We start from the raw sequence: 16,887 nt of genomic DNA, 5'->3' as shown, positions 1-16,887 counted from the left end.
ATCTATTTAAAAAAATAAATAACATTTGCATTGTTTAAAAAAAATTATTTAGAAAATATTATTAATGTAAAATAGTAACTCACTGAAACTCGGGGGAATTAATTTTTTTTTTTAAATATTTTTTTTTGTTTATTTTTTTAAAATATTTTAAAATAAATTTTTTTATTAAAAAAATAATAAATATGATATAATAATAATTTAAAGTTTCATTACTCAAAAGTTTTAAGAATTGCATTTTTAGTAAAAAGATTGGATCGGATTATTACATGTATGGGCCCGATCCGATATTTTTGGAAAACGCTGAATATCGGTACCGATCCGATACAGTGACCATCTGTATTATTTTGTTTTTTAAATTCTACAATATCGATATCAGATAATATGGTTTCTCCAGTATGCCTTTGCGTCACGTTTCAAGTTGCCAGGGTAAAATAGTTTGATGACGAAGACTAAAATAATATAATTTGACGCTTGAAATAATCTGTCCATAAATTAAAAGTGATAGAAGAGAATTTTGATCCAGAACCAATAATATTTAAAAATGTGCCTTTATATGAATAAACATAATCTAGTGCACACTGACTAATGTTTTCCTAAGGCAATTCTGACGAGGAATCTAATATCATATTTCTATTTTTAAGGCAATTTATTTAATAATCATTTTATTTAAATTTTAAACATTTAGAAAATTAGTTATTCCTTAATTGTTAGAATAAAATGGCATTAAATCTAAGAAAAACATCAAAGCATAATTTAGCCCTATTATATTTTATATTTATTTTATACATATATGTAAAAAATATCAAAATAATTAGAACTGAAATAAAACAAATTTTTGAACCTTTAAAATAAAGTTTTATACAATTAATTTAATAAATTAGTTGTATATTAAGTTGATAAATTAGAAGGATACTCAAAAAAAAACATCAATTAGAGCTGGCAATAAACAAGCTAGAATGGTTTAAAATGTGCAAATCCATAAAAAAAAATTAATATGTATAAATGTTTGCGTAATTTTGAGATATGATGTATGAAAATGATATACATTACTTTATTATATGCCAATAGAATAAAATTCAAATTTTAATTATATTTATGTTAATATTCAAATTGAATATATAAATAATTAAATAGCAATTCTAAAAATTATGCACGCACGCCGTCGCCATAAAAAAATCGATGGTGAGCCTGGCAGCGCCGCTCATCTCAATCGGTGGCCCGGTGTTAAAATTGCAATAAAATTGCCAGCGCCACCGGCGTGAGCCGGCGGTGCATAGGTCTCCCCATTCTCTCCAAAAAATGTATACAATATATCGATATAAACAATAATTTGAAAAAAAAAATAATTTTTTTAAAATAATCAAAAATATGAATATTTATAAAAAATAAATGAAAACCCAAAATTATTTTTATAAAAGTATAACATAGCAAGCCTATAATTGTACCTAAAGACTTCCAATAAAATGTGTGGGGAAACCTACATAATAGTTCTTTCCATCCCATTTAAATATTCAGTAATAAATTATAGGATCATGATACTTATTATAAAAGTATGATATGAAAATTAATACAAAATATTTCCTTATCTCCTGAATTTAATTTTTTTTTTTTAAATTGTATGTAAGAACGAAAGAAAGAAATTTTTTTGAAAAGTTCGATGCGTTTAACTGAAACATAAAAACAAGTAATGACATTGGTTAATCAGGGTGTAGGGAGTTGTGTAAACACTATAATTATTTGAATAAAATGGGTGGGGCAAGGGGAATTTTGATTTGAATTTCTTTTTTTTCTTATTTTGATTTTCATATTTCTGCTTAGATAGGGAGACGGGGTAGAGATAATATCGTTATTAACAATGAGAGAGATCCTAATAACACTTCTTTTTTATTTATTAATGTTTTCTCGATTTAGCGTTTTAAATGTCTTGTTTTATATCCCAATAAAAAAAGTATATTAAGATAAAACAATTGATATTAATTATTAATTAGATCTTCATAATTATACTATAATATTATTTATATCAACAAAATTAAATCCATCACATATCATTCCTTTGTTATCAAAAATTAGTTTTATATTTCTTCATTTCAACCATCAAATTATGTGTGTTGATCAATTCGCTCCTTCCCTCGACATTCTTTAGCACTGGATGGTTTAAAATTTTACAAAACCGATGGTAATATTGTATCAATTTGGATAATACAACCTGTTTAAGAAAAAAAAAATTATTTTTTAAAATATCAGAAATTTTATAATTAAAACTAAAAAAAAATAGCCTATAATATTTATATGGAGTTATTCTCATATAATCACGTAGAAGATGTAGAAAAAATATAAAAAGCTATAAGATAAAATAAAGTGCTAAATTATATGATACTCTAAATAATAACTAAATTTAAAACATTTTGCCACCAAACATTTTGATAGGTCATACTACCATAAATAAACATAATTTAGCCAATAAATTTATGTGATTTATAAGTATTAAAATAAACTGACTATTCCAAGTCCTTTATTATGGGATAGATTCTAAATCGCTAAAAATTGGGAATCTCGCTTATAGCTCTTAGAAAAAAGAATCTTATTTCTCCCATTTTAATGCGATTTTTTACTAGCATCTATAAATATTATTTTCAATATGGCTATAATTTTTTAGGAGATATAAGCGAGATTCCCAATCTTCAGCTATTTAGAATGGGATACTATATAATGAGATTTTTGATTAAAATGTGAGTTAGCGTAATTTAATATTGGATTACAATCTACATTTATCCATTTAAATTATTTTATAAAATTAAAAATAAACACAATTTTTACTACATTTATCCATTTAAATTATTTTATAAAAACAAAAATAAACACAATTTTTAGTATTAGTTTTGGGAGTTTTTATCGAAAGTTATGAGTTGACGTAATTTAATATTGGATATATCTATTTAAATTATTTTATAAAAAAAAATAAACACAATTTTTAGTATTAGTTTTGGTAGTTTCGAAAGTTATAATTGCAGAGACCCATAATATATAAACTTTATATTATAATTACCTGCTTGTTAGTTATCATATATTTATTATATAGATTTTTATGTTAAAAATCATTTATAATAGTTACAATTTCCTAAATTTAAAGAAGAAGAATAATGATAAGTAGATGTGTATTATATGCAGGAAGGAATATTCAAAGAGCAAAAAAAGGTTTTGTGAAGAATGGACCATTTTGCATTTCTTGATCAGAGAATGTAGCCTGATAAGTGTAATTAAATCAAATTAAAGATGAGCTAATATTTCGTTTAAAGCTAAATTAATGTGTGTATTGTTATTAATGTAGTATTTTAGTTATATTAATAATATTATATTATTTTTTTGTTATTTATAAATAAAAAATATATGCAATTAAGTAATAATTTATTCTAAAATAAAACATATTAGGACCAAAAGAATATAAAATTTTAAAATAACAAGTTAAGCTCTTTAAAAGTAACAATTAAATACCAAATAAAAATGGAATTAAATATAAAATTTATGAAACCAAAAATAAAAAAATTTCACTATTTCGGAAAATCAAATAATTTAAATCCTCAATATTTAATTTTTACATCTAAATTTCTTAGCTTCTCACTCCTCCTCCCCTTTTTGTGCTTAGAGACACCAAACCAAAAAAAAAAGGTTTAGCTTGAGAATCAGCTGTGAGCGAACGAAATAATTAAAATAATTATTATGTTGTTGTGATGGACCTGTAAAACGTTGGTTCCATTTTTAAAATTGGTAAAAGATTGCATGATTTCGCTATTCATGGCTTCGATAGCTTTCGAACGATCCTCGTTAAAAAATTTGATGATGGCTCTTATCAAATCTGGATAGTCATGTTTTTATTTGAAAATAAAAAATACATTTTTTTGGTATATACTTAAAAATAAAATATAACTCCACAAAAAAAATGACAATGAATTTGATCACATTTAGGGCAGAAAAAAATATTGTAGCCAAAAAGTCTATTATATTACATTATACTACCCGTTAAACCTATAAAATAGTTTATAAAAAAATTGAATGACGAGGAGAGAAAATTTAACATCCTGGCATTATCAATATGGGACCCGTTAAAAAGGGATAAATCTGAGACGGGATGCGTCCCAAAGATTTTTTAACTGAAGCGAGAGGCGACAATACATTCAGCCCTTTCTGGTGATTAGATATTGATAATAACTTATCTTATTGGGGAAAAAAAAATTAATAATAAATATAAATGTTTTTATTTACAATTATGAAACATAAAAATAATATATCGAAATGTTTTTGACAATTTTTTTTCTTCCAAAAATAAGTAATTTAAAATTAGGGCCTAAAATTTAAATTGATAAATTTTTCAATTTACTTACAAATAATTATCATTCATTTTTTTTGTCCTTATGAGCTTCTTTAAAAAAAGAAAGTTTTTTCTTTTTTTTAAATAATAAAACTAATGCTATTATATGAACACTAGAGGATCAAGGATGGTTCTTTTAAGGCTATGGAACTTAAGTGGTCAACAAAAAATATTTAATAGTTAAAGAATCCATTATCACCTTATAATGGCGGTCCCCATCTACATTATTATAATAATAGGTTGGTCTGCAGAAATGTATAAATAAGTAAGGTTATTATTTTTTATATTGAAAACTTGTTTTAGCCTTCAGTCGTTCCCAAACGACTTGAGGATCATCAGCAGATGACTCAATCTCCCGAACCAAAGATATCATTCCACCAAAGTAAGGAGATAGGATTTCTTCGGCAAATTCATCCATCCATGAAGCGAGGGAGCTTTTCAGAGTCTCGCAACAACTTTCACGTTTCAAGTTTTCCTTTTAATTTAAAAAATAAAATAAGTATATAGAACTTAGTTAATAAAAAAGGAACGCATTTTTCATTAAATTATAAAGATTCTATATAAATTTGGATAATGATAATAAAAAGTTATTGAGATTCCTATTAATGACGTAATCATAGGGTGAAAGGCAGAAATGAATCTGTTTATTTCCTGCCCCATTTGAACTCTCTGCCCTCTCCATCAATGAGAAAATGCAAATTTCTTAAATTTTATTTATTTTCTTTGAATTAACTATCTGTATTATTTTACATTATAATAAATTATTTATATTTTGTTGCAAAATATATTTAGATATTATTTTTCAATTAAATTTATCGTTGTTTTTGGTTTTTTAATTGAAAAATTTAGAATAAATTTAAAAATCGAATTTGCACATGAAAAATATTTTAATTCTTATATTAATAAAGATTAAGGAAATTATTAAAAATCTATAATTTTATGATCAAATAAAAAAAATCATAAAATTTTGTATAATAAGTTATATTTTAATTATGAATGGTCCTACGTACCTTGGTCCGGCGTGCCCTAAGTCCTCAGTCGTGGTAAAATATGATATAAAATCCTAAAAATATTTTTTGTCAAGAGATGTATCACAACATCTATCATAGGATTCAATTTCAAACCTCGTTTTAAAATAAAAAAAATTGAACGCATGTGCCCTGATCTCTTACCATTATTATTTTATGTAAATGCAAAAATTGAGTTAAAACGCATGGTTTTTTTAAATATTAGGTTCAAAAAACAAATATAGTAAAAATACTTTTTAAATTGGATTAAGATTTGTTTATAAGTTAAGTTGAAACTTGATTAACATTAATTCTGAAATTTATTCAAAATATGAACCAAATCCGTATAAATATTAGAACATCTGCAATGCCCGACCCAGAAGCCGCGTGGGCCGGATAAAGTCTGAAATTTTTTAATTTGGGCCATCCAAAAAAATTAACGGGAGGGGTAAAAGGTAGCAATGCCCAGCGCGCTTCTCATAAGGCCTAATTTTTTAAAAATAAAATTTATTATTTTTGCTTATAATTTTAATAATTAAATGACTTGCTACTAGGATCATTCATTCATAAATACAATTTCTCTTTCCTTTTTATAAATTTTATGCTTATCGCTATAATAAGAAGATCGTGAAACCAAAATCTTTATCATTATTGGCTATTTTTTCAATGTGGGGTAAAAATTTGCCATTTGCTGAGCTTTAATATATATCCAATTTTTTGTGCTTCAAAAATTAGAGTTTTTTCCACTACTTTATAAATAGTCATCTTAGGCCTTCAGAAAATCGAATTTGGTCTCATCATCTTACCCTATATAAATATTCATTTCAAATTGGTTTTAGAAAATTCTCAAAATAATTATCAGTAGCACAATCAAAAAATTAATACTGCAAATGCCAGAAAAAAATAAAATTATTTGATTATAATGGCTTTAATTTAAAAAAAATAAATAAATTATGAATATTTGCATAATTCTATATTTATTGAAAATTACGAATAATTTATATTATTCATTCGTGAAAGAATTTTTATTATTATTCTATTCGAAATAATTTTTTATTCGCATGCATAAATTGGATTCAAATAATAACTTGAATCGAATCATTTTCGATTGGTGATCTATAACAATAAATATTTTCATAATTTTGAGTAAAAATCAAATAATACCCATATGATGGTGTACGCCAGATCATAATTATTCAATAAAAATACAAGACGCTCTTTGCGAGAGTAAAATGAGGAAGCCATTTTGAGAAGCAAATCCCTTAGCTCATTGGTAAGCTGACGTGTAATGTGATTATTATCGGGACCGGAACTAGTTAAGCTTGGCCCATCCTCATCTAATGGAGAGAGTGAAAAGGACTGATTGACCGATAAAATCGATGAAGCGAATTCGGCGAATCGCCGTGTTATCTTGATTCGTATTTTTTTTAAATGGGTATTAGTATCATGATATATGACGATATTTTCACATTTAAAAAGTTGATTTAAAATAATTGCATCAAAAATTTAATTAATGATATATTTGTTAATGTTAATTGCAATTAAGAACAAAAAATCATTAAAAATAACTAGGGCTGTGTGCCGATATTAAATATCGGATCGGATCGGTACCTATATTTAGCGTTTTCCTTTCTTTTTTTTGTTATTTTATGTTATGTATATTTATTTTACATTATTATAGTATTTTCCAGAGTTGTTAAAGTAGCGCGATATCTTTTTTGGTAGCTATAGCTAATAGCCGCTACTTTTTTTTTAATTATTTAATTTTTTAGCGAGCTACTTTTTTTAAAAGTAGCTAAAAAAATATAATGAATGTAAGTATAAACATGAAAATTTAAATATAATTTCATGATTAATTATAATTTTTATAATTTATTATTTAATTTTGAAATTTAAATATATTTTCAATTTTTAATTTATATTTTCAATCTGTGTTAATAATCTAAAATGGCATCGCCCATGGATATCCAAATCCTTGAAAGTGATTCAGACATGGAAGATTCAATGGAAGAAAATGTATAATAGCTCTAATAACGATTTCCCATTCCCTAGATTTGAAAAATTTTTTTAAATAAATATTAAAACAAAATCTGGATTCAAATTCCTGTGTTTAAAATGTAAAAAAATATATCATCAAATCAATCGAGTAGCTATAACCTGAAAACACCTAAAGGTAAATTGTTATTTTTATATTATAATATTATTTATTTTATTAGACTGTTCATGCCAATTGCTATAAGGAAATAGAGAAAAATATAAAAAATTTTGGTATAAGAGAATCTTCATTCAAAAAGACAAATACTATCCAAACCAAATTAACTGATAATAAACATGCCAATATTTCACAAAAATTGGCTGATAAAGTAATTGTTGATTTTATTATTGACACAGTTCAGCCATTGTCCTTGGTTGATAATCCATCATTTACTATGATGATTAAAACTTTATCCCCTGGCACAACAGTTTTATGTCGCCAGACACTTATGAATAAAATAGCCGACAACTTCAAAGTGATGAAAGATGCTCTAATAGTGGAGTTATCAGATATATCTTATGTATGTACACCGGCAGATAATTGGACACATAACAGAAGGTAAAAACTTATTTATATTTATAAATTGATCTGATTAAATATTTTTAGAGCTTCCTTGCCCTCAAATGCTAGTGTCGAGAGATTATTTAGTAAAGCAAAGCTTATACTTTCTGATCGTCGCTCTAGACTTGGGGATGATAATATTGAAATGATATTATTATTAAAATGCAACAAATTAAAATAAATATTTATTTATATTGCTTATTTTTTTATAATCTAAACTAACTATATTTTTATATTTATAAATGTTGATTTTTATATATTATTTATTATACATTTACATTATAAGCAAAAAAAAAATAAAAAAAATTTGTTTCATTTATTTCTAAATTTTTTTTTATAAAAAGTAGCTTAAAAGTAGCTAAAGCTACTTTTGAAAAAAAGTAGCTAATAGCGCGCTACTTTTTTTGACAAATAACGAAGGCGGTAGCGCGCTACTTTTAAAAATAGCGTTTAACAACTCTGGTATTTTCTTAATAATTTTTTTAAATTTTATATCTTATTTATTTTAAATCTTTTTAAATAACGCCAATTTTTTTATTTATACTTTAAATAAAAGAATTTTTTATCTGAATTATGGAAATATTTTACCAAGGACAAAGATAATTTTGCAAAATGTGTTATCTGCGGAATCATCTGAGTCTGCCTTCAGTACGGCAGGAAATATAGATAGTCCATATCGTAGATTATTCCCAAAAAATCTAGAGGCTCTCATATTTATTAAAAAAATCTAATATATTATAATTTTATATATTAAATATAACAATTTTATAATTCCAATATAAAATGGATTTATTAAATATATATTTTTTTATTATAGTCTTAATTGTAGAAATAAAAAAAAAATTAAATTCATAATTCGATTTTTTGCATAAAAAATAATGATTTCTTAATTACATTTGGTTCAAACGGGGGTGATTAAAAATCAGTAAAAATATCGGATCGGTATCGGATCGGGTTAAAGCAATATCGGATCGGATCGGTGAAAAATATGTGGATCGGCACAGCCCTAAAAATAACTTATAATAAATCAGTTTTATCTTTGATTCGAGGACATCCTAGCTATTTTAGTCCTTTAGACTTAAGAGGAGTTTTATGATGACATTTTATTTAATTTTGAATCAGCAGCAAAAGCAGAAATTTATTTTACAACGTTGAAAATAGCTGCGATTAAAAAAAGTGAGCTAGGTGGCCCTCTTATATAAATTTTTTTTTTTACATAATGCGGTCTCAAATCAAAGCCTTGCAATTTAGATACATCGATTTCCTTCATACTATTTATATTCATCTCAAATACTTTGATAAATCGAGAATTAAGGGCTTCAAGGACCGAGTACCAATAGCTATGCATTTTTTTAGTGCGTTGTTTAGTTGTTAAATTATAAAAATTTATGATATTTAAAAATTCTAAAAGTAAAAACCAGCAACTTTAGTCCTATTTTTTTTTTGAAAAAAATATATAAAAAGAAAAATTGCCGTTTTATCGAGGAAACAATTTTTGTTTTAATGATTTAAACATTTGCAAATTAAAATTGTGTTGTTTTAATATTATTTCATTCAAAAAATATATGATACAAATCCTTATGTGAATCGAATATTAATGACTAATTTTAACTTTTAATAAAATAATTAAACTTACGGCGCAAGAAAACTCATATCGCGCTTATGTTCGATATCGTAGAATCTATATACTAAATGTATACATAGCAGCAGACCTATGGAATCGTAGCATGTGGCTGTATAGGTGTCTAAACTTTTCTAAGAATTATTGCATAAAAAAAATATACAAATTTCTTTTAAAATGGTCATTTATTTTATCGTCTTAAATATACAATCTTCCTTAAGCCATTTTTAGACAGAACGTTTTTCAAAAAGGTTTTGAGGTATATATTATACAAAAAAATTAATTCGACATTGTTTGGAAATTTCAAAAAAAATTGCTGGTAACATTACCCAAAACTCGCTTTGAAAAAAGGTTCTGTCTGGATGGTCTAAGAATGATTATTAATTTTATCAGCTTGAATATAAATCTTCTTTTAAGAATTCTTAATAATTTTATTATCTTAAATATATAATAAGGAAAACCATATATGCATCAAAAACAGTAGTTTTTATGTCAAGGTGGCCATTTCATAGAAAGTAAATGGTAACAGTCTGGTCCTAAGATAGGACCATTTTGGATTTGAATTATTAGATTTTTGTTTAATATTTATAAATTTGCTATTGTTAAATTTATTTTTGTGTCAGAATTTTGTAAAAATTTTTTTATAATAAATTTACCAGCAGATAATTCAAAACTTTTCCCCATATAGCGTTGAAAAGAAGGAGAGAATGTTTGGAGGACACCAAGAAAAAATCGGACAGGAAAATAGCTTCCCTGCATCCGTTCTCCAAAACGGCATAATTTATGCTCCTAAATATGTGCTCAAAACCGTACTAAAGATAATATACATGTGATATAATTTTTAAAACTTGTTTTTATAGTGATACCGATAATTAAACGTGCACCGATACAACTTTTTAGAGGCCGATTCTATATGATCCAATTTAACCGATATCAAACAGATTTCATTTGAAAATGTGTATCGATACCGACAATTTTTTACTGATACAAATTACCGATACCTCAATTGCGTTCCCTTTTTCCCTAATTGGGATAATGTATTTTTTAAAAACAATCTTTTGAATTATATGCTAGGCTGGAATTTTTATTTTAAATATTAGGCCACCTCGTTTATAGTAACCGTGAAATATGGAGATGTCTCTCAAGCGATGCATAATTTATACCTGAATAATTTTAGGCTATTGTAAACGACGCGATGTCGCCCTATTTTTTTTTGGAATATTGCGGTTAATTTGACCGAGGCCTAGGTCAATTTAGAATTTTTTTAAAACGCTAGGAAAAAAATGGAGTATCGGTGGTAACATGCCGATACCTGGCATCACAAAATCGATATCGGCTAAAAAAAAGTTGTATAAGCACACCTCTGCCCATTCGTGATAACAACATAATTTGTGATTTCGGTATCTTGCCAATCGATTTATAATTATTAAAAAAGAACCATTAGTGCATGACTTGGCTAGATATCATAAAAATAAAATATAGAGGACAGAATTAAGTATAAACCTTTTTATTTTGTTGTGAAGCAATATGTGGCACGATTATAGGTTGTAAAATTTCTTGGGAGCCCAAAATTTCTGCCCTTTTCCCCAAGGTAAATAGGGCGTTATTAGATTTGCTATCTTTCATGGATAATGACTTATTAAATATACGTTTAATTGTTTGGCCATGAGTTAAACAAAATAATAATTCAGGATATCTAACGTGATCTTTAAGATTTGAATATAAGATTCGCTTTAATTTCTAAACTGAAAATCGATGTCCCCAATAATGGTCAAAAAATTAGAAAGAGCTGCTTTATATAAATATTATAGATCAGAGTTCTAAAATAAAGAATTATGATTTTTAAAAAAATATTCAAAAAGGATATTTTTCTTATTAGTTTCGATTTCCCCAATCAAATCATCCTTGGTAGGAACTTCTTCATACTAAAATTTAGTTAAAATATTTAGTATTATTTATAAATAAAATTAATAAATCTCATCATAATTATGAATACAACTTATATTTATTTTGGCTAAGGTGACTCCCTCTTGCCAAAGGCTTGCTAATTCTACAAACCAGTGGCATAACTTCAGCTTGTAGGCGGCATAGTTCAACTTAATTTATCTTCTTAATTCTGAATTCTATTTGGAAGAGCTTGGGCACCATTTTTTTTTGTTTTACTTAATTTATAAATTTTAGCATCGGGTGTGGAAACTTAAAAATAAGCTTAAAGATGTACCACTATTCATAACAGAATTTTGAATTCTTGAAAGGAAAAAGATGAGCTAAGGATGCAGTTTTATCATTTAATATGAAATCTTTTAGTCATTATTAAATGGAAAGGGGGTGGTAATTTTCCCCTTACAATATAAATATACTTTCAAATCTTTATAATATTGCTAAAAAGAGTTATCAGCGCTTAAAATGATAATGTAACTTGCCCATTAATTTTGAATCAAATAATTTTAGGATAAAGTATAATAAATAACCAGGGTTTAATATTCGCTCAAAATCCAACATCTTCAAAGATTTTTAATCTTCAGAAGATTATTTTTCAAAATTATTTTTATAATTTCTTTAGGAATAATTTTTTTACTAAAAATCAGGAAAGATTAATAAACGATTTTTTTTAAAAAAAAAATCTTCAAAATAAATCTTTATTTATTTTTTGATTTTCAACAATTTTTGCTCAAAATTTTTGGCAAAAAGAATCTTCAAATCTTTAAAAAATATATTTCTGTTAAACTCTGTAAATAATTATAAAAAATAACTTGTAATTTGATCAATTTAACATAATAATCTTTAAAATAAGCGTATAAAATTTTGTTGAGAGTATCCACGTATTCCTCCTTGATCTGAATGGCGGTGTGGCGATCATTGTGCATCAAAAACTCGTAAAAAAATCTGGAGGTTAATATATTATTTATATTCATTTTATGTCTTTTTCTGTGTTAGTAAAAGAAGTATTGCGCTACTGCTAATTTTCTAAAAAAAAAGTAGCCAGCGAGATTAAGCAAAATATATAAATTTATTGAAGAGCAACTTGTAAAAAAATGCATACGATTTATTATTTTTATTATATTTAATAACAAAATCATTTCTATATCTTCTTCCTATCTTAGGGCGTGGATCACTAAATATAAGTTTATCTTTCAATTTTAGAAATATATTTATGAAATAGGGAAAGTCACTAAATATTAATTTTTTGATGTAAAATGTTTCTAATGAATATTCATATTTGTACAATTCTTTTCAAAATGCATTCATAGAAGTAGTCTCCTTCATAGTTACAACTGATCTATTGTTCCTGTGAATCAGATTATTTATAATCTTTCATTATATCTCTGATCTTGCCTGGGAACATTAATAAGAACAAGAGCATTTTTTTGTTCTGCTCTGTTGCTTCAGTATTGTTTTAAAAAATGGTTGCATATTGTTATCCATTCAATTCATGTTTAAATACCAAAAGGGTTCAGTTCACGTATTCTAGATAATTCAATAAAGGGTACCACCACCCTATTCCTTTACTTTATAACAATATGACACCCTTTGGCCCTATGTTCTGGCTACTGAATCCCCATTTTTTAAAGGAAATATTCTATATTTTCAATAAATTTTACAACTTTAATAATTTATTTATATTTTTTAGGCTATAAAGTTATAAAAAATATGCTTTAAATTATTCCTATAAAGGTTGATTACCTGTATTTGAGTAAATAACTCTGAGGAACTTGATAATTAGTCATAGGTTTACGAAAGGAATATATTTTTTTCAACAAAAAGTCTTTGATCTTTGAAATGGCCTAATATATGTCTCATTTAAATTATATACAAAATTAAATACTCTTATTTTTAATTTCTCCAATATTTGCTTAATGTCTTGAAATGCCTTGGTATCTTCTCCTTCTTCGTAACATTGTTTCTGCAAGAAATTGAGCTTATGATGTAATTCATGTAGGCTTTCTTGAAACACAGGCTCACTTACATCAATATCCATTATAGTGCTGTATTTATTTATATAAATGTAATTATTTATTTATAAAAGTATTTTGCCCATATTTGTATAAATATAAGACATATTTTTTTTTAAAAAAGGCCTAAACCAAAATAACACCAAAATAAACAACCATTTATAATCTTGACCTGGGAGTGGTTAAATTAAAACTATACTTTATGGATTATCACTTCTATGAAATACCAGAATTCATAACGTGTTTTTTTGACAAGCCTAGACCAAAATTTCAGAAATTACCTAGCCCAGCTAGATCTCTGAATTCAATAAAAAAGTTTTATATAATTTTTAAAATATATTATGGCTTTATTTAATATAATGGCAAATCATCTGTACAAAAATTGATTGATAAAATATGCAAACAAAAAACATCTTCATAAAACTTTTATGTTCTAATAAATTTTAAAATAATCAAATATAAGTCATATAGATATTTTTTTCCACTGTGTTTTTATTACTGTTTTATATAAAAAATCATCTTAAATTGGATTATTCATATTTTAAAAAAAGCTAAATATAAGAAAAAAAATTAAAATAATATATGAAAAAAATTCAATCAATAATTCTATAGAAAAACAAGAAATATAAGCTTTTTTTACTCTGAAATTTTCAAAATTTATCATTCGATTTCTGTAAAAACTTTTGAAACAGGTTTTGGACATATGGACATAATCTCAATAATAACTTTAAAAACATTTCACAAGCAAAATGTGATAATTATATATTTTTTTGATAGATATAGCTTAAAATTTTTATCTATATACTTAATATAAAGATATTAAAAATACAAATTTTAATAACTGATTAAGAAAAATGTTTTTTTTTTACTTGATTACATCCTCAGATATTATAATTTCATCAACTAATTGACTAAGTTCACATTTAGCATCCTATTTAAATTTTAATATTATATATTTAAGTTAGACTAATAAACCTGTCTATTTTTTAATTTAATTTTCATATGTTGAGATTGAGATTGTAAATCCTGTATTTCAGAACATATTTTTTCTAGATTATTTTGAAAATTTTCAAGCATACTTTGAATGCTCTATTATTATTATTATAATATGGTGAAAAATATAAAATTATTTACTGCTAATGTCTCATCACATTCTGATATTTCTTTGTATGATTGTAAGAAAGATGAACCATGTTTAATATCTTGTTATATAAATGAAAGAGCAAATTATTAAATGATAATATATAAACTACATTGCTGTAAAGAATCATTTTCTAACAAATTTAATTCCTTTTCAATATCTTTTGAATATAAGCGCAAATCTTTCTCCTTAAAAAAATGTTAAAACTTAAAATATATTTAAATTTACATCTTTCAAGGTGGTGTTAAGCAAATTTTCAGGGAAATCATAAAAGTTATCTTTATTATTTAATGAAATTTTAGGTTATATATTCTATTAACTTGTCGATGATTCTTTCAATTTTTCCATATGTTTATAATTATAATGAATGAAAGAATATTATAGTACCACCTGATGAGTTCGGAATGATCATATCATACAAATCATAAATCCATCGTAAAATTTCGTCAAATTCTGTGTCCATTAAAGGGCGCGAAAATCTAATAGTTTAATTTTTTTTAAAAATTTATCACACAAAAAGTATCAAATAAGATCAAAATTCTTCTTGAGAGAAGAATTCTTAATATAATTCAAAGAAAGTAATTTAGCTAGATATTATAAATTTAGTAATGGAATTTTAAAAAACAAAATTACTACCCAGGATCTTACCATAGAACAATGAATCATATATTGGTAAATTATTATCATATATTGGTAAATTATTATCATATATTGGTAAATTATTATCATATATTGGTAAATTATTATCATATATTGGTAAATTATTTATAACACTGTCCAGTCCAGCATCTACATGAAAGGATATTCACTAGATGCAAATCCCCTCAAATACCTATAACTATCCCCCTAAAAAATCCCGCCTATATTATTAATCTTTATTAATTATAATGGTATTTTTTCATAAATTTTAAAAAGAATAAAATGCTACACTACTAACTTTCAAAATATTGTGAACGTAAGAGAGTTGTTTTTTAGAACATAAATTCAATTAAAAATCCGATATTTACAATAGATGCATTATTATAGTATATTGTTTGGCATGTATTTGAATTTAATGATAGAATCTCTAACCATTTAAAATTTCATTTAAAAGGGTATCAGTAAGTATCCAGAAATTGTTTCATGAAAAATAATGTCTATTATTGTATGCAATATATAGCTTTATTCGATATTTAGCAATATCATTGTATTATGATAGTCTATAATAAAAGTATTTGTTAAACGAAGAAAAAAAATCTAAACTTATATTAGTTTAAAACAACCTTCGTCAAAGTATTTTTTTCGTTTTTATTATATAATTTATTTTGTAAATAATTATTAATGTATTCAAATTAACTAATAATTTTGTTATATCAATTTAGTTTTACATTAATGTATTGAAATTAACTAATCATTTTTTTATACATATATTTCAAAATTTCTTATATTTTTCAGTTGTAATTTTATTATTTATTTAATTAAAATAAAGTTGTTTAATAATAAAACCTTTATCTTTTTCATAGCGCTCCTGCCTCATCTTGTTACAGTATTAGCAATACATTATTCCCTATTTTATCTAAAAATTTAATAACACCCCCCCCCCCTTCCTCCAATAAAATTATCCTACCCCTAGTCTAACCCACTTATGCCCACTCCATTAAAAAAATTTGATGCTAACTGTTCATATCACTATCGCTCATGTAGATGCTGATTTAGTCAATCACTTTCAATGTATGTTTGATATCCAGCCAATGACTCAATTCCAATTATCCCAAATAATTAAAAAATAACCTATATTATGAAGTTTCATAAAATATTAAATATTTAAAATCAATTAATCTTTATGCAATATATTTGCGCAATCTCAACTCTTGGTCACAAATCCCCAACCAACTATAAAAAGTTTCATCAATTATTAAATTTTTATAAAAAAATTGTTTATGCTATATACTTGTTCAATATCGACTATTCGTCAGAAATTCCCAGGGAAGCTAAATCTAGTTTCATTAATTAAAAAATTTTATTAATCAATTATATTTGGACAATATGCTTACTCATTCTCGATTCCTAGTCATAATTAAAGACTTGGAATTTGCTTGTAGTGTATTAACTTATATTATAAATTGTATTTTGTTAATTTGATTTTAAGTTACAATTTATTGTAATAGATTGGATATATATTTTCTCATTTGATACATATAATATACATAGATAAATACTATTT

General features: G+C 24.9%; 1 protein-coding gene across 3 annotated transcripts; it reads right to left on the bottom strand.

Moving 5' to 3' along the window:
• Positions 1–1,014: 1,014 nt before the first annotated feature.
• On the bottom strand, positions 1,015–15,035 carry LOC135930431 (vacuolar protein sorting-associated protein 52 homolog). Of its 3 annotated transcripts, XM_065467225.1 has the most exons (18): positions 15,005–15,035; positions 14,913–14,962; positions 14,797–14,872; positions 14,678–14,745; positions 14,519–14,632; positions 14,413–14,474; positions 13,417–13,576; positions 13,275–13,375; positions 12,344–12,476; positions 11,458–11,515; positions 11,094–11,239; positions 10,247–10,402; positions 9,606–9,724; positions 9,186–9,309; positions 6,538–6,783; positions 4,661–4,841; positions 3,735–3,853; positions 1,015–2,206 (listed from the first exon to the last, which is right to left on the bottom strand). In XM_065467225.1, exons 1-18 carry the CDS (start codon positions 15,030–15,032, stop codon positions 2,060–2,062), a joined length of 2,088 nt encoding a protein of 695 aa, XP_065323297.1. In that variant the 5' UTR covers positions 15,033–15,035; the 3' UTR covers positions 1,015–2,059. The 3 variants fall into 3 exon arrangements, with proteins under 3 accessions (XP_065323297.1, XP_065323298.1, XP_065323299.1); XM_065467226.1 differs by lacking the exon at positions 10,247–10,402; XM_065467227.1 differs by lacking the exons at positions 10,247–10,402; positions 11,094–11,239; positions 11,458–11,515.
• Positions 15,036–16,887: the final 1,852 nt, after the last annotated feature.

This window comes from Gordionus sp. m RMFG-2023, chromosome 5 (genome assembly GCF_954871325.1).
Source record: "Gordionus sp. m RMFG-2023 chromosome 5, tfGorSpeb1-WG-v2, whole genome shotgun sequence".
Classification (NCBI taxonomy): Eukaryota; Metazoa; Nematomorpha; class Gordioida; order Chordodea; family Parachordodidae; genus Gordionus; species Gordionus sp. m RMFG-2023.
The sequence above is the reverse complement of the archived record's forward strand: the minus strand, read 5'-3'. Positions and strand labels throughout refer to the sequence as shown.

Bases quoted from the DNA above. Each gene is read 5' to 3' on its own strand.
- LOC135930431 (XM_065467225.1), bottom strand. From the start codon at position 15,032: ATGGAAAAATTGAAAGAATCATCGACAA. The intron at 14,746-14,796 runs GTAGTTTATATA...TTATATAACAAG, and splicing joins AAATGATTCTTTACAGCAAT to ATATTAAACATGGTTCATCT. The intron at 2,207-3,734 runs GTCCATCACAAC...TTTCTTAAACAG, and splicing joins ATGGAACCAACGTTTTACAG to GTTGTATTATCCAAATTGAT.